At 40.2% G+C, this 27,919-nt stretch overlaps 5 protein-coding genes across 12 annotated transcripts in view; 3 read left to right on the top strand and 2 right to left on the bottom strand.

Annotated features, from left to right (window-relative positions):
- Window positions 1-372: 372 nt before the first annotated feature.
- On the bottom strand, window positions 373-7,902 carry LOC135638757 (protein CHUP1, chloroplastic-like). Of its 4 annotated transcripts, none has more exons than XM_065152098.1 (8): window positions 7,460-7,902; window positions 3,392-3,977; window positions 2,569-2,967; window positions 2,319-2,450; window positions 1,830-2,011; window positions 1,620-1,731; window positions 1,157-1,300; window positions 373-796 (listed from the first exon to the last, which is right to left on the bottom strand). In XM_065152098.1, the coding sequence occupies exons 1-8, from the start codon at window positions 7,885-7,887 to the stop codon at window positions 713-715; spliced, it is 2,067 nt and encodes a 688-aa protein (XP_065008170.1). In that variant the 5' UTR covers window positions 7,888-7,902; the 3' UTR covers window positions 373-712. The 4 variants fall into 4 exon arrangements, with proteins under 4 accessions (XP_065008170.1, XP_065008173.1, XP_065008172.1 ...); XM_065152101.1 differs by lacking the exon at window positions 7,460-7,902 and adding an exon at window positions 6,515-6,639; XM_065152100.1 differs by lacking the exon at window positions 7,460-7,902 and adding an exon at window positions 6,134-6,454.
- Window positions 7,903-10,192: 2,290 nt separating this feature from the next.
- On the bottom strand, window positions 10,193-11,846 carry LOC135639037 (uncharacterized). Its single transcript, XM_065152755.1, has 2 exons — window positions 10,755-11,846; window positions 10,193-10,469 (listed from the first exon to the last, which is right to left on the bottom strand). Exon 1 carries the CDS (start codon window positions 11,698-11,700, stop codon window positions 10,786-10,788), a length of 915 nt encoding a protein of 304 aa, XP_065008827.1. The 5' UTR covers window positions 11,701-11,846; the 3' UTR covers window positions 10,193-10,469; window positions 10,755-10,785.
- A 977-nt stretch (window positions 11,847-12,823) lies between these two features.
- LOC103986266 (squamosa promoter-binding-like protein 6) lies at window positions 12,824-21,926 on the top strand. 3 transcript variants are annotated; one of them, XM_065152320.1, is made up of 12 exons: window positions 12,824-13,001; window positions 13,425-14,147; window positions 14,719-14,900; window positions 16,295-16,624; window positions 16,731-16,957; window positions 18,287-18,361; window positions 18,469-18,576; window positions 18,658-18,772; window positions 18,857-18,998; window positions 19,142-19,292; window positions 19,390-19,995; window positions 20,890-21,926. In XM_065152320.1, exons 2-12 carry the CDS (start codon window positions 13,558-13,560, stop codon window positions 21,331-21,333), a joined length of 2,970 nt encoding a protein of 989 aa, XP_065008392.1. In that variant the 5' UTR covers window positions 12,824-13,001; window positions 13,425-13,557; the 3' UTR covers window positions 21,334-21,926. The 3 variants fall into 3 exon arrangements, with proteins under 3 accessions (XP_065008392.1, XP_009402495.2, XP_009402494.2); XM_009404220.3 differs by having other exon boundaries at window positions 13,205-14,147; XM_009404219.3 differs by having other exon boundaries at window positions 12,824-14,147.
- A 531-nt stretch (window positions 21,927-22,457) lies between these two features.
- Window positions 22,458-25,732, top strand: LOC135638844 (autophagy-related protein 8i-like). The gene is made up of 5 exons (XM_065152321.1): window positions 22,458-22,611; window positions 22,729-22,784; window positions 23,210-23,262; window positions 25,236-25,354; window positions 25,461-25,732. The coding sequence occupies exons 1-5, from the start codon at window positions 22,569-22,571 to the stop codon at window positions 25,553-25,555; spliced, it is 366 nt and encodes a 121-aa protein (XP_065008393.1). The 5' UTR covers window positions 22,458-22,568; the 3' UTR covers window positions 25,556-25,732.
- An 892-nt stretch (window positions 25,733-26,624) lies between these two features.
- The window catches only part of LOC103986268 (uncharacterized), a 4,544-nt gene continuing 3,249 nt past the window's right edge, over window positions 26,625-27,919 (top strand). For all 3 annotated transcript variants that reach the window (XR_010496360.1, XM_065150502.1, XM_065150503.1), the window contains exon 1: window positions 26,625-26,945. Coding sequence is in view for 2 of the 3 variants with exons in the window: in XM_065150502.1 (XP_065006574.1) it covers window positions 26,719-26,945 (227 nt within the window). In the remaining variant the exon portion in view is untranslated. The remainder of the gene's footprint in view (window positions 26,946-27,919) is intronic.

Below are 27,919 nucleotides of genomic sequence, written 5' to 3'. Positions count from 1 at the left end.
ACCAACTCATCAAGCTCCACTTCTTCTTCTTCAACCGTGTTCTGCTGTTAACCTGGTCAACCCCTGTGGGAGCATGTGGTTGCACGCAGCCAAGGAAGGATAGAGAGAGGGACAAGATGGTGGGAGCAGCCATCGACAATCTAACATGCTGAAAGATCTTGCCATTCATGGTACACTGCTTGTGACAACTGACAGGTTAAAGCACAGATGAGAATCTAGTTGTTGCCACAGTGCAACACACATTCTCTCTCTAATCATGGTTCAGGAGACTGTGCAGACAACAGCACTTCAATGACAAGTGGATCACAAACATTATGACATGACAAACATGGATAGGAGGGTGAACAATACATCAGCAAGAAGAAGTTCACAGATTCCACAAAGCTGAGAAACTAATATACATATGGAAAATACACTGTGAAAAGCTCATCCATGTGTGCAGTCAGTTACATTGTGTTTGTTCTGTCCATAGCTTGAGAAGACTCAAGAACACTTCTGGAGTCATCTTTGGGTCAATTGTGAGGGAGCATGCCATAAACTTTAGTTGAGATGGGATGTGCAGCAAGATGTTCGCAGTTAAGTTGGATCACTACTATATAAACCTTATTCTGAGAGGATTGACCTCAATCCAACAGTTACATGATGTTGAACCTGGTTCCACCTTGGCTACCAGCTTTAACATCCTGACTGTAAGTAATACTATGAAGTTGCTCTACTGTCCTCTGCATTGCGATTCGACCCGCATTTTTAACTCCTCAAAGATGAACATAGTTTCGGAATCAAGCCCTCCTGCAAACTGCCAAGCAAAGACCAGAATTATGTTAAGCAGGCTCAGAGAGTATGTGGCTGCACTGAAAGATCTAGGTCCGTATCACCAAGGCTTCTGATTCAACCATAGAGAAGAACTGAGGCCTTCACATCCATTATTATCGTACTTTAACAACAGATTAGGTTATAGTGAACTGTTTTCTTTATGTAATGTCTTGCCCCTTTCTGTTCGAACGAATCGGATCGGTTATGTAAATGCGTCAGTCTCATAAATCCTAGTAGAAACTTAGAAGCATATTTAACTTAACTAAGGGCCTACAATTGAAAGATTTTAGAGCTCTGTTATCAGTGAGAAGGATAATTATGGAGATCAAGTCTGATGACTTGCCTGGTGTGCTCTGTAAGCAAAACGCACCCCCTCGTATAAAAGTGCCTCTTGTGCTGACTCCCTTTCTGAATGCCAAACTGATTCAAGCTCCATCGACACCCTCCTCATGTAAACTTTTGCAAGCTTCACAGAAACCTGCTTCATCTGCAACAAATTGCACACTGAATACTGCCTCTCGGTAAAGGCTTCTAGTCTCTGAGAAACTCTCATAGCATTGATAGGAAAACATTATAGCAAATTTATAGACATAAGAAAGTTACAATAGGAAGAATTACTCATCCAAGTAATGATTTCAAGCTGGTGAAATTCTGAGTATATATAAAAGAAAAATCTGAACTAGCATTTGTACGTATAGTCGTTGAATTGTTCACTCCATTAGAGAAGATGCATATTATAGACACAGGCATCAGTGTATCATCACATACATACGTTTACTTGAGATCAAAAGGAACATAAATAGTACCTTGCTAATCATCCCAGAATCAAGCATCCAATCAGTCGGAATTCTGCAATCTCTATATAAAAGCATACTTGCAGTCCTCAGCTTAATCAATCTACCCACGCTTCTCTCCAACCTTCAGCATTATCATGGATACATGGAAGAAATATGTTGGACACAAACCAATAAATACTTCAAATCCAAGTAGAGAAAAGGGAATGAATTTTGACTCACTTATCTAGCAAGTTCGATATCCTTTTTAGTGTGGCCTCACATGGTAAGGAGGCGTCATCCTTAAAAGAAGCAGCTTCAGCTTCTATCCGCTTAAGATCACGGAATTCAAATGCAGCTTCACGCAGTGCATCAGCTTTCCTTTCGGGCCAGTCAAAATGCTTCAGAACAGCGCTCTCGTCAGCCTGCACATCAGATCAAAATGGAACCATATAAAGCATATACAAGATGCAGTGACAATGAATCCAAAAATCATAAAGTATGCCTAAACAACAAAATATAAGATTTAAGAATACAATGCCTGTTGGTATATTCAGCTTAATGTGAGAAAGAGTGAAGAAGATCAGCAGAGCAGCCTTCTGAATATATATACTCAGCTAAACCTAAAATGTGTCAGACAATGCATTGACATCTCCTTTATATCATAAAGTACACAGGAATTTTACCCTTCAGTATAAGTGTCACAATCACCAATTTGTATACAAGCCTTACCAAGGTGGAGAGCTCTCCATCGAGCCAGTCAACAAAATTCAGGGCATCTTCCATATTAGTGAAAGATGCTGATAGCACCTTCTCCATAAGATGTTTGATGAGGTGCCCTTTTGTTTCCACATCCGATTTAATCTATGGGAGAAAACAGAAAGGCATGACAAGCATAAACAGGAAGTATCAAAATTAACACATGATATTCCAATAGTTGCCAGTGTTCTCTTTAGGAGAAGAAAAAAAAGGGAAAATTTACCGCTAATAAATGAGACGATCGACTTTGAAGTTCCCCGACAATGCTGTTACGTGCATTGTTTGAAAGAGGACTGGCACCCCCATTAACCATTGAGCCTTGCTTTCCGTCTCGCTTGCTTAGTGAATGGTACAATTCAACTAATGCAGAAGGCTTATGCATTGCATTTGATCTTCCTGCAGCATGAGGAGGTGGAGGGGGTGGTGGAGGTGGCCCAGCAATGGGGGCTTGAGAAGTTGGCAATGGTGGAACAGGCTTCTTGACCAGAGCTTTTGATTGGACCCCTACAGCTTTGGTGGGAGGTTTCAGTACTGAAAACTGAATTTTATCTTTAACATTCTGTGACTTCTTCTGAACAACCTCCATCACATTACTAAATCCAGACTTGATGACTGATTCCACCTGCAATTATTTTTAAGAAAGGGAGCAAGTCAATGATCTAGTTTTCTCAATTTTAACAAAATTGGAGAGGATCACAAGGAAAACATCATCCTCCATAGGTAACACAAGGTCATTCTTCTCAGGCAACTTAAACAACTTTGAAGTGTGTCATACAGCAGGAAAACCGAAGAATTTAGGAGCTAGGCCTCTTTGAGTTTTCTACATAAATCAGGTATGAATGCTTGCCCTCATGTTTGATTTCCTTAATTGTGGAAATTTACTCCATATAATACCAGAATCACCATAGGCATTAGGTTACAGTAATTCTACTCCAAAGCTGAACAAATTTGACCCAGCATTAACTGAGAATGCAAAGGAAGATTAAAGATTATTCTAGCCAAATTTGATCTTACCTAGCATGTGAAAGGAATAAAGATATATGTACCTGATCATCCTTCTCTAGAACTTTGATCTTTGCTTCAGCAGCAGAGAGACTTTCCTGCAGCTTCTTTTTCTGTGACTCCAATTCAACATTTAAGACCTGCAGCTTCTCTATCTGAGCTCTCAGTGCCAACACCTCAGACTGCGAATCCCTTAACAGTCTCTCACTCTCATCAAGTCTGGTCTGCAACTCTCTCATCTTTGTACTGGCTCCATCTTCGGATCCCCTGCAACTTGTATCTGCCCTCCTCCGCAACCGAGCATACTGCTCGACATCCTGGCTTCCAACGACCTTTGCTTCCTCACGGTTCCTTTCTTTTGGATCCCCAACGCCATTGATGGCTGGCCTCAGCTTGTTGAATAAGATGGATTTCCTAGCCACGTTGGTGCCGCTTGCATCCACAGAAGCAGGCTTTGGCCTCGCCTTCAACCCTGGCGAGCCCCCATTTGCTGAATCCACTCTTGGAGTCTCCTTCATTCTGGGAGTTCTGGCTCGAGCTGCAGGCAGGACCGGCGAGGAGGTCTTGTTATCAGCAGCAGGTAGATCTTGCTTCATGGCTCTCCTTGGATCAAGGCCTGGTTCAAGGTTCCTGGTTGTTGAGACAGGTGGTCAAGAGAAGAGAATTCATCAGATCTTCCTCACCATGGCAGCAGAAGAGAGAAGAGCAGGTGGTACAGACTAGAGAGGGTGGTGAAAGGTGTGAAATGGAGTGGGGCTCATGTGGAAAAAGAAACCAGTGCCTAAACAGTTGACTGTAGTAGATGTTACAGCCGCTGCTTTTTGATTTCTGTGTAGAATATGAGACATGACAACCAGACAAAGCAGTTCATGTCAGCTTAGATCAAGTGACAACCAAAATGTAAGAATTCTTAGAAGTACAGAACTTGTAATCAAAGGCAAATCATTAGCTGATGTTTGGGAGTTTGACCATGATCCAAGGACTGCTGTGTGCTTGGAAGATGACTAGTGTTTGCACAGCTGATTACACCACAATTAATAAGCTTCTTGCTGGTAGGTAAGCTATATATGGGCATTAAATGTCAGGAAAATGATTGCTGCAAATAATATATATGATAGAATTGTGTCCATTAGGTTGGTCTGCACAGCTCAAAGTTTGGATTTAGTTTCCTGAGTATCGAGTGTTCTAAGGCTTCAGATCTATGTATTGCATACAGAGGTCAGTGCAGTCACAGATGATAAAATGTATTGACAACTAGGAAAGAAAATTCTAAGCACCAAATGGAGTTCTCATCAGTAAATCTACTATCATATAAATGTTCAAAGAGCAGCAAATTTGACACAAAGACTAACGGAACACAGACAAGGCTTCTAAATCAAGTCGATAAGAGATGTCAAATACAGCAGCAGAATATATTTTCTTTCTGTTCTTTGAGGAAGAAGAAGGAAGATCTAGTAGAGTGCAACAAAATGTGTTTATCATAACTTTCATAAGAGAAATCACAAAGATAACTTTGCATATCACATGCTCTTCGAGAAAATGTCACAAGTAGAACTACCTGGGAGTGGCCAAAGAAGGGGGTCACAGTTCATCCTGGACATATCAGGAATCAGATACCATGACAACCTCCAATTATAAAAAATAATTGCATGCTGTAAAGGTTTTCTTTATTCATCTAAACCTGAAAAAGATTCCCAGCAGCAATATAGAAAATAAAAAGAAACTTTGGATTCTCATCCATCAAATTAAGAACAAAAGGATGATTGGAACATTCTTTTGGACCATGTGGTAACAACTTAGAGCTGAGCCTACTTTTATGATGAGATTACTTGTCTGGACTATGGAAACTTTCTTTTGCTCCTTCTCTCGTGCTCCAACAATACCATTGTGAGGATGTAATTCTTGTTCTCTAAAATGGTTTAAGAAAAAATCTATCATCACTGATAGAAAATTAATGGAAAGGATGCAGTAATTCTTAGAATTACTACAAACTATCAAACTTAGGATTAGAGCACATCTTTTTGTTTCTCCCTGAATCCTGTTAACGACAGAACTTCCAAAAGATTCAAACCAGTAATTTGACAATTAGGCTTTGACTTAGGATTAGAGCACATCTTTTTGTTTCTCTCTGAATCCTGTTGACTACAGACCTTACAAAAGATTCAAACCAGTAATTTGACAATTAGGTTTTGCTATCATGTCAGTATTACAATATGTTATAATGACCAATAGCCTCTGGTCTCCTCAAGAGAGAACCAGCAGCTGCCACAGAATGGACTGTCCCTGGTACATATCCTTGACAGTCCCATGAATGATCCAAGATAAGAAGGCAAATAGACCTAAAGATTTTTACTCTACCCAGATTGCTGTGTGCATCAAAACATCTAACAATTACATGAGACAAGAATCACAGGGACCCTCTTATGATTTCCAACCACCCCACCATTGTTTGAAATGAACTAGATGCCCCCTGAAGTCCCATCATACACCCACCATATATCAAACAATGTGAGACAAAAAGCTACACCACCCAACAACGGATCAGCACAAGCATAATTGATGGATGTATCCACCTGCAGCATCTATAGACTACTTCAGAGACTTTGGCTTCTGCATCTATACTACTTCAAAACCTATTTTCATCCATGCTAATTAGAATGTCTAGTATTATAATGCCACCAATTTATTTTTTTCTGCTTGACCTTCCATGTAATAATATATCATCATCATCATCACCATAACCATATTAGAGAGAAGTGGAAGTTGCAAGGCTAATTCCCACTCACCTACCAAGTGGGGTCTGGCAGAGTTTGGCCACCCTTGTTCATATCTACCTAATGCTTGTACTCGATCAAAGCCTCCAAAGAACAGGTAACACTTGAGACAGTGGAAGCACACAACACAAATTTTTGTTCTACTCAAAACAAAAACAGCTACAAAAATCAGCACAACCATAAGATGAAAACCTTCTTCCTCAAATATTCTTATCACAAGATGCATGTACCACTAAATTTACCTTTAACCAGCCGCATTTGTTTTCTCATTCCTAACTACATTTCCATCACAAGCAACAAAAACACAAAGACCTGCATACAAAAGCTCATCCACTAAAGGAGAACACACCATTTAGTCCAGCAATCATCCCTCACAGGTGAATTCATACGTACCAACAGAGACATGAATCGAAGAATGAAGGTGCAGGTCACCAGACAATCCATGCAGACCAAGGTGTACCTCTAATTTGGTCCTTGCGAGCGTGACCTTTTAGCTTGTAGCTCACATGCAAACTCATACAGCAATCCAGAGTATGCCTACAATCAAACAATATAATCTGCAAATTCTCGACATAATAGCTATCTACTTCAAGCTTTCTTTTTCTCTTTTTGTTTGGGTTGTAATTCCTACCCACGAGAATTTTGTTTCTTGCATTGAAAATGACCACATGTCACATGTAAAGCGAAAGCTGTTTGCATATATTCCCAACCTGTCGATGGCAATGGTCCATCCATTATCCATGGACAAGTAGATACAAAAGAATGTGATCTTCTTTCTTCTTCTGACACAGAAGAAATGATGGCGATACACCATCACCACAATGAAGAACAGAAAAAGACAGGAATGATATGATACCCTAATTTTAAGCTGCAGCATTGGCATCTTGTATGACACATCTAAAGAGCCATTAGGGAGTTCATTGGATTCCAAAGGAGGGCTAAAGCATGGACATAAACAGCGGCTATTCCTTTCTCCCTCGTCCTTAAGCTTGTAAGATTGATGTACTAACTCACTGTAGATAGATGATGATTACCCTCTGCAAGCGGAGGAAAGAGCCAAAGGAAGGGAAAAGTTGCAATGTTCTCACACCGGTCACGTGGTGGATGCCTATTGTTTCTACAGCCGGCGTACGTACCCCGTGCACGAATCACGAGCATATTGCTTAGATCACACAGAAATCCGTGACGACCAAAGCTTTGAGCACGCACACAAACAGACGCAGAGCGATCAAATGACCGTCGGCAATGAAATTTTCTACGGTGCCTCATTCAAGATCAGATGTTTTGGTCACAGGCCACAAGAATCATCCTAATCAACTCATAAGGGATTAAATATACCTGAAACAAAGGGCGAGGGAGTCGGCGATTGGGATGGGATTCCCGTCGGCGAAGAGAGAAGATGATGAGGGCTTTGGCATCATCTGCAGGAGTCGAGGAGAGAGGTCTATATAGGCCCTATAACACGGTGTGTGTGGAAGAGAAGAGAGCCGCTTCCCACCGCTGTTGGTGGCATTGTGGGGGAAGGCCGTGCGGTCTCCTGATGTGGATGTGCGATGGCCGAGCCGGTGATACGTACACATACGAATGCTAAAGATGAGAAGGAATGCGGCTTTCAAAGGCTGGTTTTGATTGGTATGTATAACCAACCCACCACCACGACCACGACCACCACCATCTTTCCTCACCATCCACCCACCACCCCACGCAACCCCAATCACGGCCTCAGACATGGCCGAACCGGACTCAGAATATGGAACAGGCGACATGGTTGATGACAAGATCATTTGCACAATGGTGTTGGGTCAGAGAAAGCCATTTAAATCTAGTGTATGTATTGTAGACTTTTAGACTCTTCTTTATCATGACTTGTGTGGGAAGAATGCTCTTTTTGGCCTTCAACTAGATTGTCACTTTGGCACCAACCAGTCCATGGATGGATCTCTGATGATGTTGCGAGGCAAGTATTGGATTCAAGTATTGGCTTGAGGTGGAAGAAGCAAGGAGTAGCTTCTACTCCTTGTCCTTCGAATAATGTGGTTTTATCTCCGAATCAAGGTGGATGTGAAGTGCACTTCAGATGAGATGACAGAGGAGCTGAGCTGTGGGTTCAGCTGTCACCCAAGGATGACAAGAGAGAGAGAGAGACACACACATACAAAGCTTGTGTCCAAAAGCAACAAATGACATGAACATAATTTGAGTGTGGATTGGCTCTAATAAACCTTAAAAGACAAAAAAGCTGCTTCCTATGTTCAAAAGCAACAAATGTCCATATCGACATGTACAGGGCAAGCCACAGAATAAAGTGCCTTTGTTGCTGCCCTTGTCATGCACTGCCTCAAAGAAAAGGCAAGCTTCAACAAATCTTAGCATATCATGTTTCGACTTTCCAAATACATTTCATATGTAAGCATTTGTAGGTGCCTAATCTCAATCAATCGATGAAAGGTTACAAGCAGAGACAAAACAAACAAAGAATTCATATGCAACCCCTTGTTCTAGTCACATTGAAATGAAGATCAAACAAAGAGGTGATCAATTGATCTATTTTCCCAAACCTACCAAAGGGTATCCAGGTCTTAAGAATGACCAAAGAATAAGATCCAAGTAACACCGGCTAGATGGAACCTATCTTCTTCACAATGCAAATAAAAAGAACGAGTAGAACATGTTGAGCCATGAGTACATAAATGTTTAAATGTTCCCGAGAACAATTAACTCTATCAAGCTACTTTCTTGATCCTTGTCAAAGAGAAGTTCTCAACATAATGCTAAGAAACTCTGTAAAGCTAAATCACAATTTACTCCATAATCTGACAAAGATTGCTGTAAGAATTCACATTGTTGGAAAGTCAGTTACATGTTCTAAACAAGAAAAGCTTGTAAAAGATACCCATCGTTGGATCACACATTCAAACCATTTCACATCTTGCAGAATATGTCAGTTCACAACACAACCATTCAGATTATGATAGAATAGGAATCATTCAATGTGCAAATGCTTCCAACATCCTGTTAGGCCCAATGTGAATAGAAAAAAGTGAAAACTACATTAAAAAACTCGACCAAAGAAAAAAAGATGACGGGGCCAAAGTGGCTCTACCCTTTTTTCTTCTTTAAATGGCAGCCCAGCAAGAGGATAAGTTCTAGACACAACAACAAGAACCCCAATAGAAGGATTCTCAAAGCCTCTTGTTCATCTCTCATTAAAAGGTGCTAACATTTTAACACAGATTCAAACAAAATTATCAAGCACAAATTGTTTATTTGGTCTGAAAAAATTGAATCTATAGTGTGAAGTATAGCCTTGGTCCTTCCTCCATAATAATAGCTCTTACAAAGCAACAACAAAGAGCAATCCATAAAGTCTATAGCTAATACAGAATTATATCGATTTTGCAAAAAACCCCTGCAAATAATTTCTATATTAAACTACAACCATAAATGTACTCTAAACATCTACGATACAAATAGTTTGAAAGTTTGAAGCTTATCTAATTGAAGTAGTTCTTAGTCATGATTTTCAATCATGATATATCATGAAATGTAAAATTTTTTCACTCTAACAAGAGTTTAGGTAGCAAAATAGCAAAATCTCAATGGCCAAATATTTAGGGAAGCATACATGACTCCTGCGTCATCATTTAACTCCGATGTAGATCGCACTAACCTACTTGTTGATATCTATGATGTCCATCTCTAAGGGCTCCTAACCATTAGTCCAGTCTTCTAGTCTTATTCTCACAGCACCTCCAATTTAAGATATATTATCATTCATTAGTGGCAGTGAGTAGTGTTCTAAGGACATGTCTCAACCACTTGCACAGTTCACCTCATCTTTTTCAAAATGGGGTTTCCTCCCACCTGCTACAAAGACAGTGAGTCTGTTCAGCAAAACCCTTCCTCTATCTCACATTGTAAATCAACTAAAAGAATGTCTGAGGATATTATTTTCTAGCCTTTTGGCACTCATACCAGTAATAAACAATTGATTATCGAGCTTTCTTAGCATACATAAGAATCACACCATTCTCCACTATAATAAAAAAGTGAGACTAAAATTAGATAGCATAAGATAACATTTCTAGATCATATTAGTAGAAACTTAGAATGAGGGGTAGACAATTGTAGAACTCCATAAAAACAGACATAGTAGACCAAACAGGGACATTTCACTGACAAGAAAGAAGACTTGGAGGACATATAAAATGCCCCAAACAATTTCCAATGGCTGCAAACAACTGTTATGTGTGCTATCTAAAGCAATTCACGAACCAACTCACGAGTGCTAGAGATACTTATGGACTAGCATTGACAGCTGCACAATTGGTTCTCGTCGCTGAAGCATCTGCAGCAGGTCAAAAGAATCAAAAGTCAAAACATTTCAAGAGGCCCAAAACAAGGTTTTTTTTTGGGAACAGAGATGAGATTCAGATTTTACTCATCTGATCACTAGATATACAAACAGCTCTAAGATCCAATAGAATCTATGTCAATGCTAAAGAGATTCTATTTTTTGAAACATAGCAGCAATTTAAGACAGGAAGTAAGATAGAATCACACATAGTTTATCACGAATAAACAACATAAGATATCCTTACAGCATAAAACATTTGATGGTTAAGATGTTAACCTCGAGTCGATCAGATACCACAGGACCACAATCAGCAAGCGGCAACAACTTCCTCCTCCTTAACATGCCCACCTTGAGAACCTTTGAGAACTCCTCCTTCATCCCTCTCCACTTTACCCATGGGATTGTGTCCGTGAGACAAACCAGTCAATGTACCCTCCGTCTCCACATTGTTGGCATGGTTCTGCATCCCTGTGGGCAAATCCACCTTATTCTTATCGGTGCCCTGGACTGGTGTCTGCTCCATCCCTATCGGCTCCTGAAACCTCATCCATCTATCCCTCTCCTTGTTCTGAACTCTCTTCTGGCCCACCATGGCTGCAACTGTGCTGCTCAGCTTCGGCATCTTTTTCTTCGAATCCACGACTTGAGGCTTGGGACTCGGTGCAGCAATCTGGTAAGCTACTCTGTTCTTCTTCTCTTTCTCAGACTGCGACAACAAAAGAACCTTCTCGAGTGCTTCCCTTGCTCGCTTTCTCGCAACGACTGCTTCCTTAGTCTTCCTCTCGGCATCTGCTCTGGTGCACGCCGCTGCCCTGCCAATGGACGCGGCCGCCAGTTTAGCGGCGGCCAGAAGCACTTTAGAGGACTTGAGATCGATCGATTTCTCCTCGCCGAGCGAAAAGTATGAGGAGGAACCGCCGGGGTCGGAGCAGCTGGGGCACACGAAGGAGGGAGCAGCCTCCAGTAGGCAAGCGGAGTGTGCGATGGAGGGGCAACGGGAGCAGCGGACGACCGGGGAGGCGCCGCCTCCGTCAAGAAGGAGATCAAAGCAGGAAACGCAGAACGAGCCGGGGTGGTACCGAAGGACGCAGGAGGTGCAGAGGCGACAGAAGACAGTGCGGTGGCGGACGTTGTGTAGAGGCCAGGGATCCCGGGCGCCGCAACCGTCCCCCCCGCACCCGGCTGCCCGGAGATCCCTCTTCGCCCCCGACGGTGTCGTCATGGCTTTCGCGCCATCACGATTCACGTCGTAGAAAACCTACAACAAGGGAGATTTCACGGTCAAGAGGTTAAGGTGGAAACGATCACGTTTGGACTTCGTAGAGAGAGAGAGAGAGAGAGAGAGAGAGAGATTTGGGGGTTTCTTCTCTTCCTCTGCTTGTACTCCTTTCTAGGGTTTGGGTAAGCTCTCGAACGGCTCTCTCTGCTCCGGTGCGGGCCACGAGCGGCTCCGTCAATCGAGCAGCAGCCAACGTTGACCTGTTTGCTGCTGCGGAATAATATAGCGTTATGCGCGTGCTACGCACGTGCAGAGCGAGAGAAGCAAGAACGTGGCTCGTGGGCTGATACGTAATTAAAATCGGCCAAAGCCCAAATCCAAACACCCGCATGGCCGACGGCGTCAACAGACGGCCCAGGGTCCATTACTAGTACTTTGATGGATGAGCATTTTGTAACGGACGGTCCTGATGCGACGGAACCACGCGCATTATTGTGGGGTACGGAAAACGACACCCTCACAACGGCCGCATGCAGATATTACTTCCCCGTCACCCACAAACGCACGGTTACGATCTTTTCAAGATCTGTATCGGACGGCCAATACTGCGTGACTCATAGAGCCTTTTACGCGTACGTTCCCATAATGTAGCACGAAACGAGGACGGATGCCCCCACCCGCCCTCGTGACGGTGACACCGGAGGAGAGCGTTCAGTTTCAGTCGGAGATGCCATTCCCGCTCGCCAAAAGAAATACTCGGGAACGTAACCCTCTCCCGCACCTCTTAGTACAGGCCTGCCGCCTCGTGGGACCCAGTGGATCGTGGGGTTCCGCTGTCGCCCTGTGGACCATATATGGCACGGAGTGTGAGAAATAAATTTAAAAGTACAATGTTGTCTGATGTAAAACAAAAAAAATTATGGCGTCATAAAGAACTGAGAAGCGATGACCTATGGATCACACCCGTTCCATGTCATCGACGGTGACTGGTGGGCCCCGACCACCGATCGGCCTGGGTGGAAGACGGGTGCGGTGGTAAAGGATTTGGATGGGTGAGAGAACGCGAGAGGTATGGGGAGTGGGGCACTCGCGGCGAAACCGCATTCGTAACGTTTCCCGGAGACTTTTCCTTCATCCGCTTTTTCCACTCATCTCTCCCTTCTCTCCTGCTGGTGTTGTGGTTCGTCGGCCGACTTCTGCGATATTTTTCCTGTCTTCTTCCGGTTCGCGCCGCTGATTTTGGGGTCATATCGATCCAGACGATATGGGTTCCTCAAATCAGCCTCTAATTTCTTCGAAGGAAGGTTCTCTTTCTCGAATTTTTTCATAACTTTTGGCTGGTTTTGTCGTTTTTCTCCGGTTTACCTCGAAATCAGCGAGCTTTTGAGGAATTGTTAGCTGATTTGTGCGTCTAGCGGACTTTGGGGAATTTGATATGTTGCTACTGTTTGGTTCGCGGAAGACGTCTAATTTTGGTATTTTTCGTTCCATCTGAAATGTGACGCAGGCATTTGAGCAGATTTAGGTCCCGGAGTGACATTGATGTTGTTGATGTTTGTCGGCGTTTTAATCGGAGCTATTTGTCGTCGTTAATAAGTGAAATTGGCTTACTCTAGTGAAAAAGTTGCTGTTTTTTCAATTTTTGAGTGCTTTTGTTTTGGGCTTTGTGATTGGTATGTGGGTTTCACTCGTTTGGATCTGCGGGTGCGTGGGTGTCATGTTTTTAGATTTCTGGGGGAGCAGTGAGACGATTTAGGAGCTCCATTGACCACCGTGTTCTCCCTCTTGGGGTGTTTGTGTGCTTCGAATACACTTAGAGCAAATCTCGGGCTATTGAATTGCTTTGAGGTTTTTGCCTTGATGGAGACCAGAATTGGGAGCAAGAGCCATCAGTTTCTGGCTGCTGGGACATCTAATGTTAATGTGATTGGGCAGAAGGGCGTCGAGTGGGATTTGAATGACTGGAGATGGGATGGTGAACACTTTGTTGCAACCCCCTTGGATGCGGTCCCTGCAGATTGCTGGAGCAAACATCTGCGCCAGGATGCAGCTAAAGGATTGGTGTTGAATAGCCCATCATCTTCCTCCGAAGGTGCTGATTGTGGACTAGTTGAGAAGGATAATGGCGAGTCGGAGAAGAAGAGGAGGATTGTAGTGGTGGAAGAGGATGAATCTTGTGGTGGAGTAGGATCCCTTAGCTTAAGACTTGGGGGACATGCATATCCAGTCGTGGAATCTGATCTTGCAAATTGGGAAGTAAAGAATGAAAAGAAAAACAAATCACAAGGAGGCAGTTCTAGTAATCCAACTTGCCAGGTTGAAGGTTGTGATGCTGACCTCAGTGATTCAAGGGACTACCATAGGCGGCACAAGGTCTGTGAGATGCATGCAAAAGCCAGTTCAGCAATTGTCAGAAATGCTATTCAACGATTCTGCCAGCAATGTAGTAGGTTGGTTCAGCTTATTCTTTTGGTTCTCTACCCAAACCCATCATGGGTAACATATATTCAGTGTTAAATGCATTTGTATGACATGTTTTCTTTTATCGAACTGCTTAGAGTGATTTTGTTTATGGTATTTAACAGATTGTCCAGTTTATTTATTGTGTTTCTTCTGTGAAATCATTCCTGAATTAGATGGTCATTTAATTATTAAGTTCCCCAATCTTGTACACTCAAGAACAGAAGCTATAACTAGCTGTAGAAGTTCCAACAGGAATAGCCAGAACAAATTGCAATAGAAGTCAAGGGAATAATTTTGCTACATCCTTTACAGTGACAATGAGAAAGTTAGTTTAACTAAAATGAAAAGATAATGAAGAAATGTTGGGATCATGACACTTTTGTTTTGATAGCCTTCGGAACTAGCCTCGGTGGCAGTTGATCTCAAGTTTGGCTTGTCAAACTTTGTTTGTCAATGTTGGATATGTTAATAGCTTCTAGAATATCCTTTAAAATGTTTTTACTTTTGAACTTCTTCTTCACTGCCATTATTTTAAGTGTTTGTTAACTATATGTGCAGATTTCATCTCCTTGAAGAGTTTGATGAAGGGAAAAGAAGTTGCCGGCGACGTTTAGCTGGCCACAATAGGCGTAGGAGGAAAACTCATCCTGATGACAATGTCAATGGGAGTTCTTCTATTGATGAAAGGGCTAGCAGCTATTTGTTGATAAGTCTACTTAGGATCCTATCCAATCTGCAATGTAATTGCTGCAGTTTATTAATTGAGTATCTGCAACATGTTTTTCCATTTGGCTTTTCTATTTCCTTCCTTTTGCTATTTTTCTACATGAATCTTTATATACCAACCAGTTTTAGGGCACCTATTTATTTATTGTGATACCCTTTATGAGCTTTTGATCAGTGTTAGGAATTTGTATGCATATAGTCCTAGGCAGACTTCTCGGATGGTTGATTGGTTTAACATATATCAAGTTCTAGTTCTCTAAGTTTCTAGTCCATCTGACCCTAGGACATAATTTACAATATATGTTTCCTGTGTTTGTAGGCTGCTTCAGGAAACACATCACATTATACTGGTCATTACTGTGCTCATGTTTGCAAATAAAAAAGTGGGAAAATCAGGTTGCTGAAGAGATGTAACACACCCTCCTCAAAAAAGGTGATAAATGGATCGTCATGGCACAGGGATGTGGCATGCACTAGTGTTGTGTGCTGAGCCTACTGAAACCACATTGACCGTATGTAGCGTGTTTCACTCTGTGATTTCACCTGTTTCCACTGATATCATTCAAGCTTAATATGTGGAGCACTGATTTTGAGAATATTGACCTATGGAGCATAGGGCAGACTCCAATTTGACGAGGATAGGTTTCAGTAGGTCCCAGTGGTCATTAAAGAGGAGGGTAATATCTTGAAGTCCTTAATAGCAGTAGATGTATCGAGTATTTGCAGCTTCCTAGATAATTAATATGATGGATACCAGCAAAGTTTTCCTTTGATCTGATTTGGTCTGTACCTTGCCTTGCACCACATTCTAGGTTTCTAGAGTCTCTGGCCAGTTAGTGCACACTGATTATTTAATGAATGCATTCTGTTGTACCATAAAATGTGACAGTTAGCTTAAAATGGCACAGAAGTGGAGCATGGTAAGACATAAGGATGTTCCTGATCATTGGCCTTTGTTGTGTTATTCCTTCTAGTGTTCCAAAATGTGATATCTTCTATTTTGTTTGTAGCTGCATTTGTAATGCAGTCATATGCAGCCACATTAGGTGGTACATGCGGGCTGTGTATGCATCAAACTATGGTTGCATATGTGGGGTATGCAAAACTTATTAGTATGGTTATACTGTAATTATTGTTTTAGTATTATAATATGTGCCACATGATAACATCACCATAAATGCATTCAAGTGTCTCTTACAAATTCCTATGAAAAACTTATATTTGATTGAGCTTTTATTTTGTACTTAGTTGAAAAATATATTTTAATCATATTTTATATGAAACTATATGCCAACAACATCAAGTGGATAGCTGGATGCCTTTAAGAATGATATTTCACACGACATGTGTAGAAACATTATAACTGGATGTTTTCAGGAGCTGCTGATTTTGTCTTATGCACATGCAGCCAATAACTCTGAACGATCACAAGATCAGGAGCTATTGACTCATTTTTTAAGTAACCTTGGCACCCTCGCTAATTCCTTGGATCCAAGTGACCTTTCTCGACTCCTACGGGCAGCTCAGGATCCACCAAAGCTTGTAACTACAGCTGGAACATCCTCAGAAGCAATTATTACTTCTGTTCCAAATGGTGTTCCTGAGCAAGATTCTAGAAGGCCCTTGGGTTCGGCAGCTAAAATGACTTGCACCCCTGGTGTTCAGGGTCCTCCACAGGAAACTGATCATATCTCATCTGTTGCTGATGTTCCTAAAATAGGAAGAGAATCTTCTGAAGGTGAGGCTTCGCGTGCAGTTCCTCATCTTCACATTCTGCATTCTAAATACCTGTGAATATTGTCCTTTTCTCAGAACAAAAGCTTGATGCTGATTAAAATTTTCAGAGCTTGTCATTGATAGAGTCAGAATGAAGGACTTTGATTTGAACAGTGATCCACGAGATTGCAAGAAAGGAGAGATGCCAGCAACATCTTTGTGCACTGGGATAGGATCTCCTAATGTTCCTTCATGGTTGCTGCAGAATACTTGTCAGTTAAGTCCACCTCAAACTAGTGGCAATTCAGATTCAACATCCAACCACACTCAATCCAGGTCCCATGGAGATGCTCAGGTATATCATTCTGTTTGGTTTGCTTCTAAAACATTTTTAATCTTGATGGTTCCAGAATGATCTTATTTACTAGTCTATGTAAAGTTGGTTGACAATCAACCAAGACTTTGTGAACCTAAAGAAGTTTTAAGATCAGGTGGCTGATCTTATTTAGTAGTCTATGTAAAGTTGGTTGACAATTAACCAAGACTTTGTTAACCTAAAGTTTCAAGATAAGGGGAAAAACAAAAGTTTCTGTTTGCTGACCTGTGGAATCAGCATTCAAATCATGGATTAAAATCTTGATCACAGTGTCAATACTGGTTGGTGGCCAGATCAATACAGTACTGGTATGAGTAGGCATACCAACACTCATTACAGTCATTACTGCTTGGAGCAGGCAAAGAGAAAGAGGAGGAGGAAACTGCTAGAGCAGAAGGCCAACAACTGGAATAAATTGTGATCCAAATTAGGTAGTTGTTCTCTTTGTTAGGCTTTGGGTTTTAAAATCCATTTTTAAATGTGATCTATTGGTGGATAAAGAAAAGACTTTCACAGATTGTATGATACAAAGAATATATAAGATTATCAAGTGATATATGAAAAGAAGATATAAGATTGTCAAGTGATCGTACCTGACCTCATTCGACCCAGGCAAAACAGCATGAGTCAAATCTTTGCATCCCATGAATGAAAAGCAACCCAATATATATGAATTTGTGTGGTTTTCAGTAGTTATTAGCTGAAAACATTAACAATCAATCGCCATCTACGTAGGTATCATGGTACTGATTAATGTTATCTATTTTGGTGTACATTTTGAACTCTTCCTAACACCTTATTATTAAAATGCCTCCAAAATTACATTGAAACACACCAACTTTTATGAGCTTTCAAATAGAAGGCCTGGGTTAAATGCCAGATGATAGTGCAATGTCAAACATCATGGTAGAACATGGTGGCACCCTGCTTTATTACTAAACTGGTGCAAGTATAAAAGAAGTATTTACTGTAATGGAGATTGAATACCAGTGAGGAAGATGGAAGTGAGAATTAGAATTGTACGTATATATTGGCTTTCATTGAGAACGTATATACTACTGGTTGTTTATTTATATACATAATGACATTCCTTGAGAACAACGGCATTTATTCAGGTGTTCAGTGACACAAAATGTGTTGACAAACTCTAGATTGATTTTTTTTTTTTTTTTGAGATAGATCTTAGAGTGAGTTGTCAACATTGCTGAGTTTTAAAGATATGCTACATTCTTTTGATTTTCAAGTACATATAGAAAGGTTTTCTATTTACAGTGTTTGTCAATTATTTTTCTTCTCTTCTCATTTCAGTGTCGAACAGATAGAATCATCTTCAAACTCTTTGGCAAAAACCCTCATGATCTTCCTCTTGTCTTGCGAGCACAAGTAAGTTATTTTACATGATTGAAACACATCTAGAAAACTTATATTTAAATTTTCCTGCTACTCTTCAACTTTTCCTGGCTGATTTATCATAAAATACAAAATTGCAGATTCTTGATTGGTTATCCAATAGTCCAACAGATATTGAGAGCTACATTAGGCCAGGTTGCATAATTCTGACAATATACCTTCGTCAACCTGAGTTCGCCTGGGCACAGGTTAGTTTCCATGATTGAGAAATTTAGGGTTCCACAACTACTTCCATTCATTTTGTCATCTGATTCTGCCTCTGTTCACAGCTCTGCAATGATTTAAGCTCCTACTTAGCTAGGCTTTTGCATAACTCTCATGATTTCTGGACAACGGGATGGATCTTTGCTAGGGTACAAAACTATGCAGCTTTTATTTATGATGGTACGTCGAGCTTCTTATGAGCTGTATTGTTTTTCTGACTGCTTCAGACACGTCTCCTCATCTTTTTGAATAATGCTTATTCAGGTCAGGTTGTGCTAGACATGCCTTTACTTGTTGGACATTCCAACCATTGTAAGATCTTGTCTGTCACGCCTATCGCAGTTTCTCATTCTACAAATGTCAATTTTACTGTGAAAGGCTTTAATATTGTTCAACCAACATCTAGGTATCTATTTTCTTTACCCTTTTTTGCCCTCAGCTCCCTGCTATATTTTGCTAGTTGTTCAACTGCTTACTTATTTTTGCAGAATTTATATGTCCAACTCCTTTTGATACTAATTTTGTATCATAGTGATGATCTTTTGTCAGGTTACTATGTTCATTTGATGGAAAATACCTGTTCCAAGAAACAACACAAGATCTAGTTGAGGGGTTCAGTAGATGTGCAGGGCATGAGTCAGCTCAGTGCCTGAGCTTTTCCTGTTTGCTACCTGATAAAACAGGGAGAGGATTCATTGAGGTTCCATAATGCTATAGTCAAGTAGTTCCCATTTTAGTTTCCTTTTTGGCCAGCTTAGCTTTTCTCTTGATTATGGTATCCTTGGTTTTGAATCTAGCTTGAAGACTGTGGGCTTACCAATGGATTCTTCCCTTTCATAGTCGTGGATGAAGATGTATGCTCTGAGATCCGTGTGCTGGAGAAATCTATTAATGTGGGTTCATGTGATGACCAACTTCAGGAAAGAAAAGATACAGACAACGCTAGAAATCAAGCTCTGGACTTTATAAACGAACTTGGGTGGCTTCTCCGAAGAAATCATATGGTGTCCATTTCTCGAGAATCTAAATTCTCTCGAAATTTGTTTCCCCTGCCACGTTTTAGGTGGCTTATGTCATTTGCTATGAATAGGGAGTGGGCTGCAGTGGTGAAGAAACTTCTAGATATTTTATTCAGTGGAACAGTAGATGCAGGCGGGCAATCATCTATGGAGCTTGCTTTGTCTGAAAATCTGCTTCACAGTGCCGTACAAATAAATTCAAAGGCCATGGTAGAACTTCTATTGAGATATAAACCCAGTAAACCTTCAAAGCAGATGGATCCTGATCAGTTCTTGTTCAGACCTGACATGCTTGGCCCATCTGGGTTAACTCCACTCCATATCGCATCCTCCACCAGTGGTGCTGAGAGCATATTGGATGCACTTACTAATGATCCTGGACAGGTACTCCATTATTTGCTATTCTCATCTTCACTTCTTATGTTGATTGTGGCAGTGATAAGGTATCATCTGATTTAACTTCATCTTGCTTTGATCTGTCATTTTTCAGTACACAATTCTTTTTTATACGTGTGAGTTACTTAATTGACTGATGTCACATGGTGGGTAGAAGCCACCGACATTATTGAGCATTGGAGTTATTCACAGAGCTAGCTGCATAGGCTTCTACTTCTGTGCATTTTGCTTTGTATTCTTTTATTCAACGGTAGAAGCCACCAACATTACTGAGTATTGGAGTTATTCACAGAGCTAGCTGCATCGACTTCTACTACTGTGCATTTTGCTTTGTTTTCTTTTATTCAACTCCAGGCCCCTTGAAATATTTAGTCATGTTATCTAATTTGACATATGTTGTCTGATCGGACAATGACTTGCACCATCTTTTTGGTGATTAAAGCATATTACTGCTGTAGTCAAAGCAAGATATACAAAATTCAATCCCAAAATTGTTACAAAATGCTGAGGTCACCACCAACTAATTCTCCATGCCATTTTTACCCACATGAATTTCCTTTCAGCAGCATGCTTTTTTGCCAAATCATGAAGTTCATCTCCATTGGTGCTGCTGAGTGTTAAATGTGATTTAGTGAACCTATGATCTGTCAATGTGGCGACACTTAAGTCTTCTCATTTTTCTTTTAGTTAACCACACTGCAGAGATTAATTACTTTGCTAAGAAATTTCAATCCTCTACTTGAGATATGAGTTGGCAGCATTATGTTGCCCTTTTTTTTTCAAGTCCAGATGCTGGCCACTATTGAGGATGTATAGGTTACTCTTTGTTCTGACTTTCCTATTTGATTTTGTTTCTCATGGCCCATTTTGTTGTCTGGCCAGCTGGGAATCAATGCATGGAAGAATCTACGTGACAGTACCGGATTCACTCCCAAAGACTATGCCCTTGTTCGTGGTCATGATTCCTATTTAAGATTGGTTCAAAACAAAATCGATAAGCAACTTCATCTGAATCAGGTGGTCCTCAACATTTCTGGAGATGCCTCCTATAAGACAGTAGATGTGCTAAAATCTGTTAAAGCAGATGCTTCAGATAGAACGACTTGGTTGAGCTCAAAACAGCCACCATCTTGCAACCGATGCAGCCAACAGCTGGTTTACCAGAACTCTGTGGCAAGGACAATGTTGTACAGACCAGTAATGCTCTCTCTGGTCGGAATCGCGGCGGTTTGTGTCTGTGTGGGTCTGTTGTTTAAGACTCCACCCGAAGTTTTCTATGTTTTCCCTTCGTTCAGATGGGAATTGCTGGAATATGGATTCATGTGAAGAGCCGTGAACACCGCAGCACCCAGTTTGGTGTAGTAGTCATCTTCAAGACAGTAGTTTTGCTATTTCAGTCTTACTCTTATGGTGACTAAAATATCCTTATGTTGATGGAATCAGATCATTGTTCTTTGCCGGCCTATCTCATTTTTTTCTCTGACTTCATATTTATTAGTCGACGAAGATGGTCGGTAGATCCTGACGAAGGCTCTCTTCCATCTGCGTGTTGATGATTTTGTTCCACGGGTGGGTAGTAGCAGAACTCATCATTCAGCTGAGCTCCTCCAGTGTATGTTATCCTTCCTGATACAGGAGAAATGTAGCTCATAGCGATCCGATCAATGGGACATAACATAATGGTGGCCTTAATATTTTCCATCATGGACTAGCAGATTGGATAATCTCAGACCTGTTGGAGATTATCTCAAGTAAGAGTTGTCACTTATCACTTCTTTTATGGTTTAGTTAGGGTTACAAATGAACCAAGTCGTTTGTGAGTTGTAGTTTGGTGTTTAATCTGTTGAAGCCTTGCTTGAACTGCTGCTTGTTCATCAATCGAGCTAATTATAAAGCTGTTATCGAGGCTGGTTTGAACATTATAATCTTGACATTTTTTGAACTCTTAGTTGTCATTAATAAGCTCACGAACAGATTCAAAATAGTTCATTTATGTATCAGAAATTTTTAGAGCAGATTCACATGTTACTGATGGGGACCGAGTGGGTTAATGGGTGAAAATAATTTGCTCCTCTGATCCAAAAATCGTTCATCAATCTTTTATATTGTCTTGGCTTACACAATCTATAGGAATAACGTCTATTGTTTTTACCAATATAAAACTATGGAGTTTTCTTTTTTCGGATCTCCATATTTGTATTCTCTAAGAAAAGATAGTCGGATTCGATTAGTTGGGTCGGGCCGACCGATGCGTCGTGGATCCGATAGACATTTGTAAATTATACCCGATCCGAATTGGAGTAAATGGATCGGATCAGATCGATGCATCATGGATCGGGTTTCGAATGTAGCTGTTCCCCGCGAAACCCCTAGGAAGGTCCACAGCGCTTGGGTCCACTGGACTTATCTCGGACCGGACCGGACCGGACCGCCTCTCTGGAATTCTATATAAGGCCAGAATTAACGACTGAAATGTACTTGCGGATCCCAAACGGAGATTGGGGAGAGGCGACCACCGTTTCCTTTCCACGGGCGCGTCCCCCAAATCCGGAACCCTCGCCATGAAGCAGAAGTTGATATCCTTCAAGGACGAGTTCTCCTTCGGTTCGTCCTTCCTACCTGTTCGATTCCCCTCTCTGATTTTGTTTGGCGCCCTTGATTTCGTTTCTTTTCTTATTCCCAATCTCTCGTCATGTTATATTCGATCCGAAATTGTGGCAGGGGAGCGGCTCGCGGAATCGAGAGACATCGTTGCCAAATACCCCGATCGGGTGCCGGTGAGGACGAATCCTTCTTTTCCTCGCCCTCTTTGATCCTTGATTTGCCCCAAATCAATTGCGGGTTCCCCCAATTAATCTAGATTTAGGACGAATCTCGCCCTTCTTATTAGGGGAAGGATCGCGGCCCATTGTGTTTATTCATCCGACTTTGCTGCACTACAATGTTTATTCATCCGCGGTTGGAATTTCTAATCGTTAGGCTTATTACGAATCTTGAAAAGAAACTGAGCTTGAAATCTCTAGTTTTTCTAGATGGTAACTACTACATTTACTATATATGATGCTCAAAATTTAAATTTACTGCCTTAAAGAATTATGTCAACATTGTTGGCAAGAAGTCGCGTATAATTTGTGAGGTGAGTCATGCAAGTTCACTTTACAGCGATGTAGCTTCTATGATGCTCTTCGTTTTGCTTCATCAGGTAATTGTCGAGAGGTTCTCAAGGAGTGATCTTCCGGACATGGAAAAGAGAAAGTAAGTTTTTCTATGGATATACATTACTTCATCATAAACAGGATAAGTTGCTCCTCTCGTTTCTGATTAATAATTACTTTTATTTTTCCATTTTGTGTGAATCCGATAGAACAGAATCCTTTTCTCATCCCTTTTTCTTGATTAGTATTTTTTGTTTGCATCGTTGTTGTGGTTGGTAATAGTTTTCCTTACTCAAATTATGGGTATGTCATTCCGTATGGTGTTTGTGTAATTCTAACGTGAAATATTTTAAAATTTTATTTAAAAAAAAACGTGTACCCGGTGCATAAGGCTCTCGCCAGTGCGGAGTCCAAGGAGAGTCAATATACATAGCCTTAGCTTTAAATATTTAAAGAGACTGTTTCTGTGACTCGAATCCTGGTTTCCCAAGTCGTAAAGAAGCAACCTTATTGTTGTCTCATGTCGTAAAATTTCAACCTTAGAGTTGAAATTTTATTTTTACTAAAGCAAATATACAAGTGTATATTTTAAAGTAATTCTTGTATATTCTGCGCATGACAATCCTATTTTGTTATTTATTGTTAATGAGTTATCACCTATGGTGTGGCTATGAGAAAAACAACTTATAAATATTGTCCTTTTTCATAATTATTTTCTCTATCTTGAGCAATGCTACTCTTGTATATCATATAGGACATTTAGTTTAGCTATTCCCAAACATACGAAGAATGAATTAATTTGGCATTGGTGGAAGTAACACCAGAACATTTCATTTCACCTACATGGACTTTACTATATGTGCTAGATAAACAATTCTGATGATACTATCCTGACTATTTAAAAATTGCAACTTATCTTGTGTTTCCCGGTAATACTGTATATCCATCTTGGTGTCTTTATTGCTGCTCCATAGAATTCGCATGTGTTATTTATGAACCAAATGTTTTGACCAAGAACTCATTATCAGCCTTCTTTGTAGGATTAGTCAAGTGGTTGACTCAATATAATATATCGAGCCTTCATAATCAACATTGACCAAATTTTAGCAGATGAAAATGATTGCAATCAGTTGTGGACTGCTGAAATTATTCCAGCAGCAGCTATGAGAAAGATCTCAGTAAGTATATGAAAATCTTAAGCAAAAAGGTCTGAGTGCATGACAATCAAACTAGGGAAATTGTTAAAAGGTATGGAAGCATACAAGTGCTGATTTTGACAATAGCTAATAGTCACATTATAATTGTCTGACTATCAGTATTATAGTATAGAAGGAAGAAAAATGTAAAATGCAACCAAGGTTTATAGAAGATATAGTTGTTACAATTTTAAATGAAAGAATTGGTAGTAGCATAGAAGGCATTTAGAGGGAGGAAAAAAAAATAAAAGTGGAGAAATGGTGACCAAGAGAAGGGAAGGCTATTGGCCATATTTTTTTTCTCTATTTTTTATTTTGAAATATCCGAATGCATCAAATATCAGTAGAATAATGTGGCAACAGAAGTTGTAGTAAAAGAAGAAACATTCTTAGATTAGTGGTTGTGAAGCATCAATTTGAGTGTCTTTAGCCTGGACAAGATTTTTTTTCTTGTATGTTTCTTTTTTCAGAAGTCATAATTGTTCTCCTGGATTTCAGAATAGATGGATCTACTATCTTTAGTCTGGAACAATGATCGATTGCGTTAAAGAATAGCTGCTAAAACAACTGCGAATCATGGTTTCCAACTAAATAGTCAGTTTCATGGTTATTTTCCCATCATTGTGTTCTTTTAGGACAATATTACTAGTTGACTCAATTAATTTCAGATGAATAGAATGCTCAAATCGACTCATTTTACCGGGATCAAACTTTTATATTTGCTGTATAGAAGAAAAGACCTTAACAGTGTATGTGAAGAGCATTCTTGATGTATAGAAGAAAAGACTATAACAGTGTATGTGAATATGGATGTCTGGTGTTGAGAGATTTCGTGTCAAATAATGATTATCTCATCGTTTTTGCAATCCTTCTTCAGATATCTGGTTCCTAAAGACATGTCTGTTGGGCAATTTATTCACATATTGAGTAGCAGACTGCACCTCACTCCTGGAAAAGCACTTTTTGTGTTTGTTAAAAATACCTTGCCGCAAACAGGTACAATTTGTTGGTATTCTATTCTTATTTATACGTTTAATATGATCCAAATTCATCTCTGGTTACATGCTCTGCTTATGAGTGCTCTCTAAAATTGATTTTACAGCCAGCCTCATGGACTCCGTATACGGGTCATACAAAGACGAAGATGGATTCCTGTACATGTGCTACAGTAGTGAAAAGACTTTTGGTTGGTTATAGACAGCCAGTTGTCTTAAGATAATGCTGAAACCTGTACTAATAATTAATACTTAATGTGAACAGTGATCTATGAACAAACAAGCAGACATTTCATTCTTATTATGTACATAGATTGCTTCAATGTGTGTATATTACTAAGGTATATGGATTTAAATGTATATGACGTACGTTGCTTGATCGGTGACTCTTTCTCATGGTTTTCTATTCGGATGGTATTACGAAGGAAAGGCCCATCTTGTGGCTTGGATGGTATCATTATATCCTTGGACTGTTTTGAAAGTCCACAGCAATTTTTAATGGTTCAGCTGTTGTTAATTCTTTTTTTGTCCTGAATTTTATTTATTTATTTTGAGTTAATGATTATGATGATGACTTTTGAAGTCAAAGTGAACAGATATTATCTGATATATCCCATGTTTATGTTTAACTAATTATCTATAAAATATTTATCGTTAATAAAATCTTTATATTGTATGAAATTATAATATCTTAATTATAACTCAGTAAATAATATATAACATTTCTGCCAATTAAGTATATATATATATATATATTATATTGACAAAGACAGAAACCAACCTTAATGACGTTGGTGACCTCAAAGCTGGTTGCTAAAGGAACGACCATACACTATTGTGTTTTAGGTAATTTTTAATTCAATTTACTTATGGACAATCATTATTATTTATGTAAAATTTAGGTGAATGTTAGTAAGAGATATATGAAGGGAAAATATATATGCTATATTAAATATCATAAGGCCGATTTCACATGTTCCAAACATCATTAGCATAAGGTGTGTTGAGAGCTCTATGTTATGTTAAATTTATAGTACTTTTTTTTATGTTACATACGAATAGGTATTCTTAAAAGAATAATTATATTTTATATCACGATTTTTCAGTTTTTCTTCCGGTAGAATTTGATGAAAAATTAGGAATTTAAGGACCACTGCCTCAATGAGACCCAAATCGGAACCAAGTCAACGCAGTCATTGGATCAAGAAATCACGGTCAAGATTGAACCGACGTGGAGTCAAGAAGGTGCGATGAGATCATATCCAGTCTCCCCCCACCCCAAATCACAGGCGTCGAACACCGTCTCCCGTCTCTGTGGAGAGAGAAAAGAGGAGCGGAAGAGGGGAGAAAGAGAGAGACCAGCCAATGAGTTCAGCTGCTTGCATCTCCTTGGGGCCAACCCCTCTGTCCCACCTCAAGAATGCGGAGAAAGGCGCCGCCTTTAGCCTCGCTTCCGTCAGGGGAGCGGGATTCAGGCCTTCCCCCAGTGCCCTCTTCCTCAGAATCCCTTCGCGTCCGTCGAGGAGGAAGCCCTCCCCTAGGCGGACCGCCGTCAGACCTTTCTCCCCTGTCATGGAGTGGCAGGATTGCAGGTACTCGAATGAACCCTCCCTCGCCCGTTTGCTGGTGTCGTCTTCTTGTTTGATGCTCGAATCTGCTGATTATGTTGCGATTGTGAGGACCCGATCCGAAACCGGCTTGACCAACTTTAATGTGAACCTGTAAAGTCCCTTTTAGAGCGAATCGATACCGATCGATAAGAAAAGAATGAAAATTATTCAAGGGAAATGAAACCATCAGATTAAGGGAGAAAACACAGTTGTTAAGTAAGGTTCCTAAGAAAAAGGTTGTGGTAATGCAGACCAGGCCGATCGTTAGCTCTTCAGCTTTCTTATCAGGTATTGTGAGTTAAAAGACCAAGCTTTCTTCTTCTTTCTCACTACTACATTTGACATCGGGCGGAAAAGGTTGATACTGGAGCAAATCAGTGCACACCTTAAGTCAAGAACTTTTTTTTTTTCGGTAAAGCCTTTCAAGTAAAAGAGAAAAGTTAAAAGTAGTTCTTAATTCCTCAAATGATCAAAGATTTTAGGAAACAAATCCAAGCAATAAATCAGCATGCATTTAAAATTTTCCAGTGCATGTTTTGTTAAGACTAGTTAGCAAGATTTTGGTTGTAGCTTTAAAGCATTATGAAAAAAAATAAGTTATCAGTCATTTGAAGGAAATATTATCCTAGCATAGTTAGGGAATGCTTTTTGAACCAACCGAGAATGGTCTTTGTTTCAGCAAATCTGGGACTTTCTGTCACCTGCTCTTGAGATGCATCCTAAGAGATAGCTCAAAAACGACTACAGTGAATTGAAAAAACATGAACATCATTAATATTGACAGATCAGCAGTCATACAACCTGCATATTCTTATCACGTGGCTTTTTGTCGACAGGATCAATATGTCTATTTACAAAAAGGATCCATAAGTCACTTGGCATTTATAAATATGTCTATTCATAAATAATCTTTATCACCATTACTTACTGATTTTTTATTAGGTTTCAGCTTTTAA

The sequence above is a fragment of the Musa acuminata genome, chromosome BXJ3-5, assembly GCF_036884655.1.
Source record: "Musa acuminata AAA Group cultivar baxijiao chromosome BXJ3-5, Cavendish_Baxijiao_AAA, whole genome shotgun sequence".
Classification (NCBI taxonomy): domain Eukaryota; kingdom Viridiplantae; phylum Streptophyta; class Magnoliopsida; order Zingiberales; family Musaceae; genus Musa; species Musa acuminata.
The sequence above is the reverse complement of the archived record's forward strand: the minus strand, read 5'-3'. Positions and strand labels throughout refer to the sequence as shown.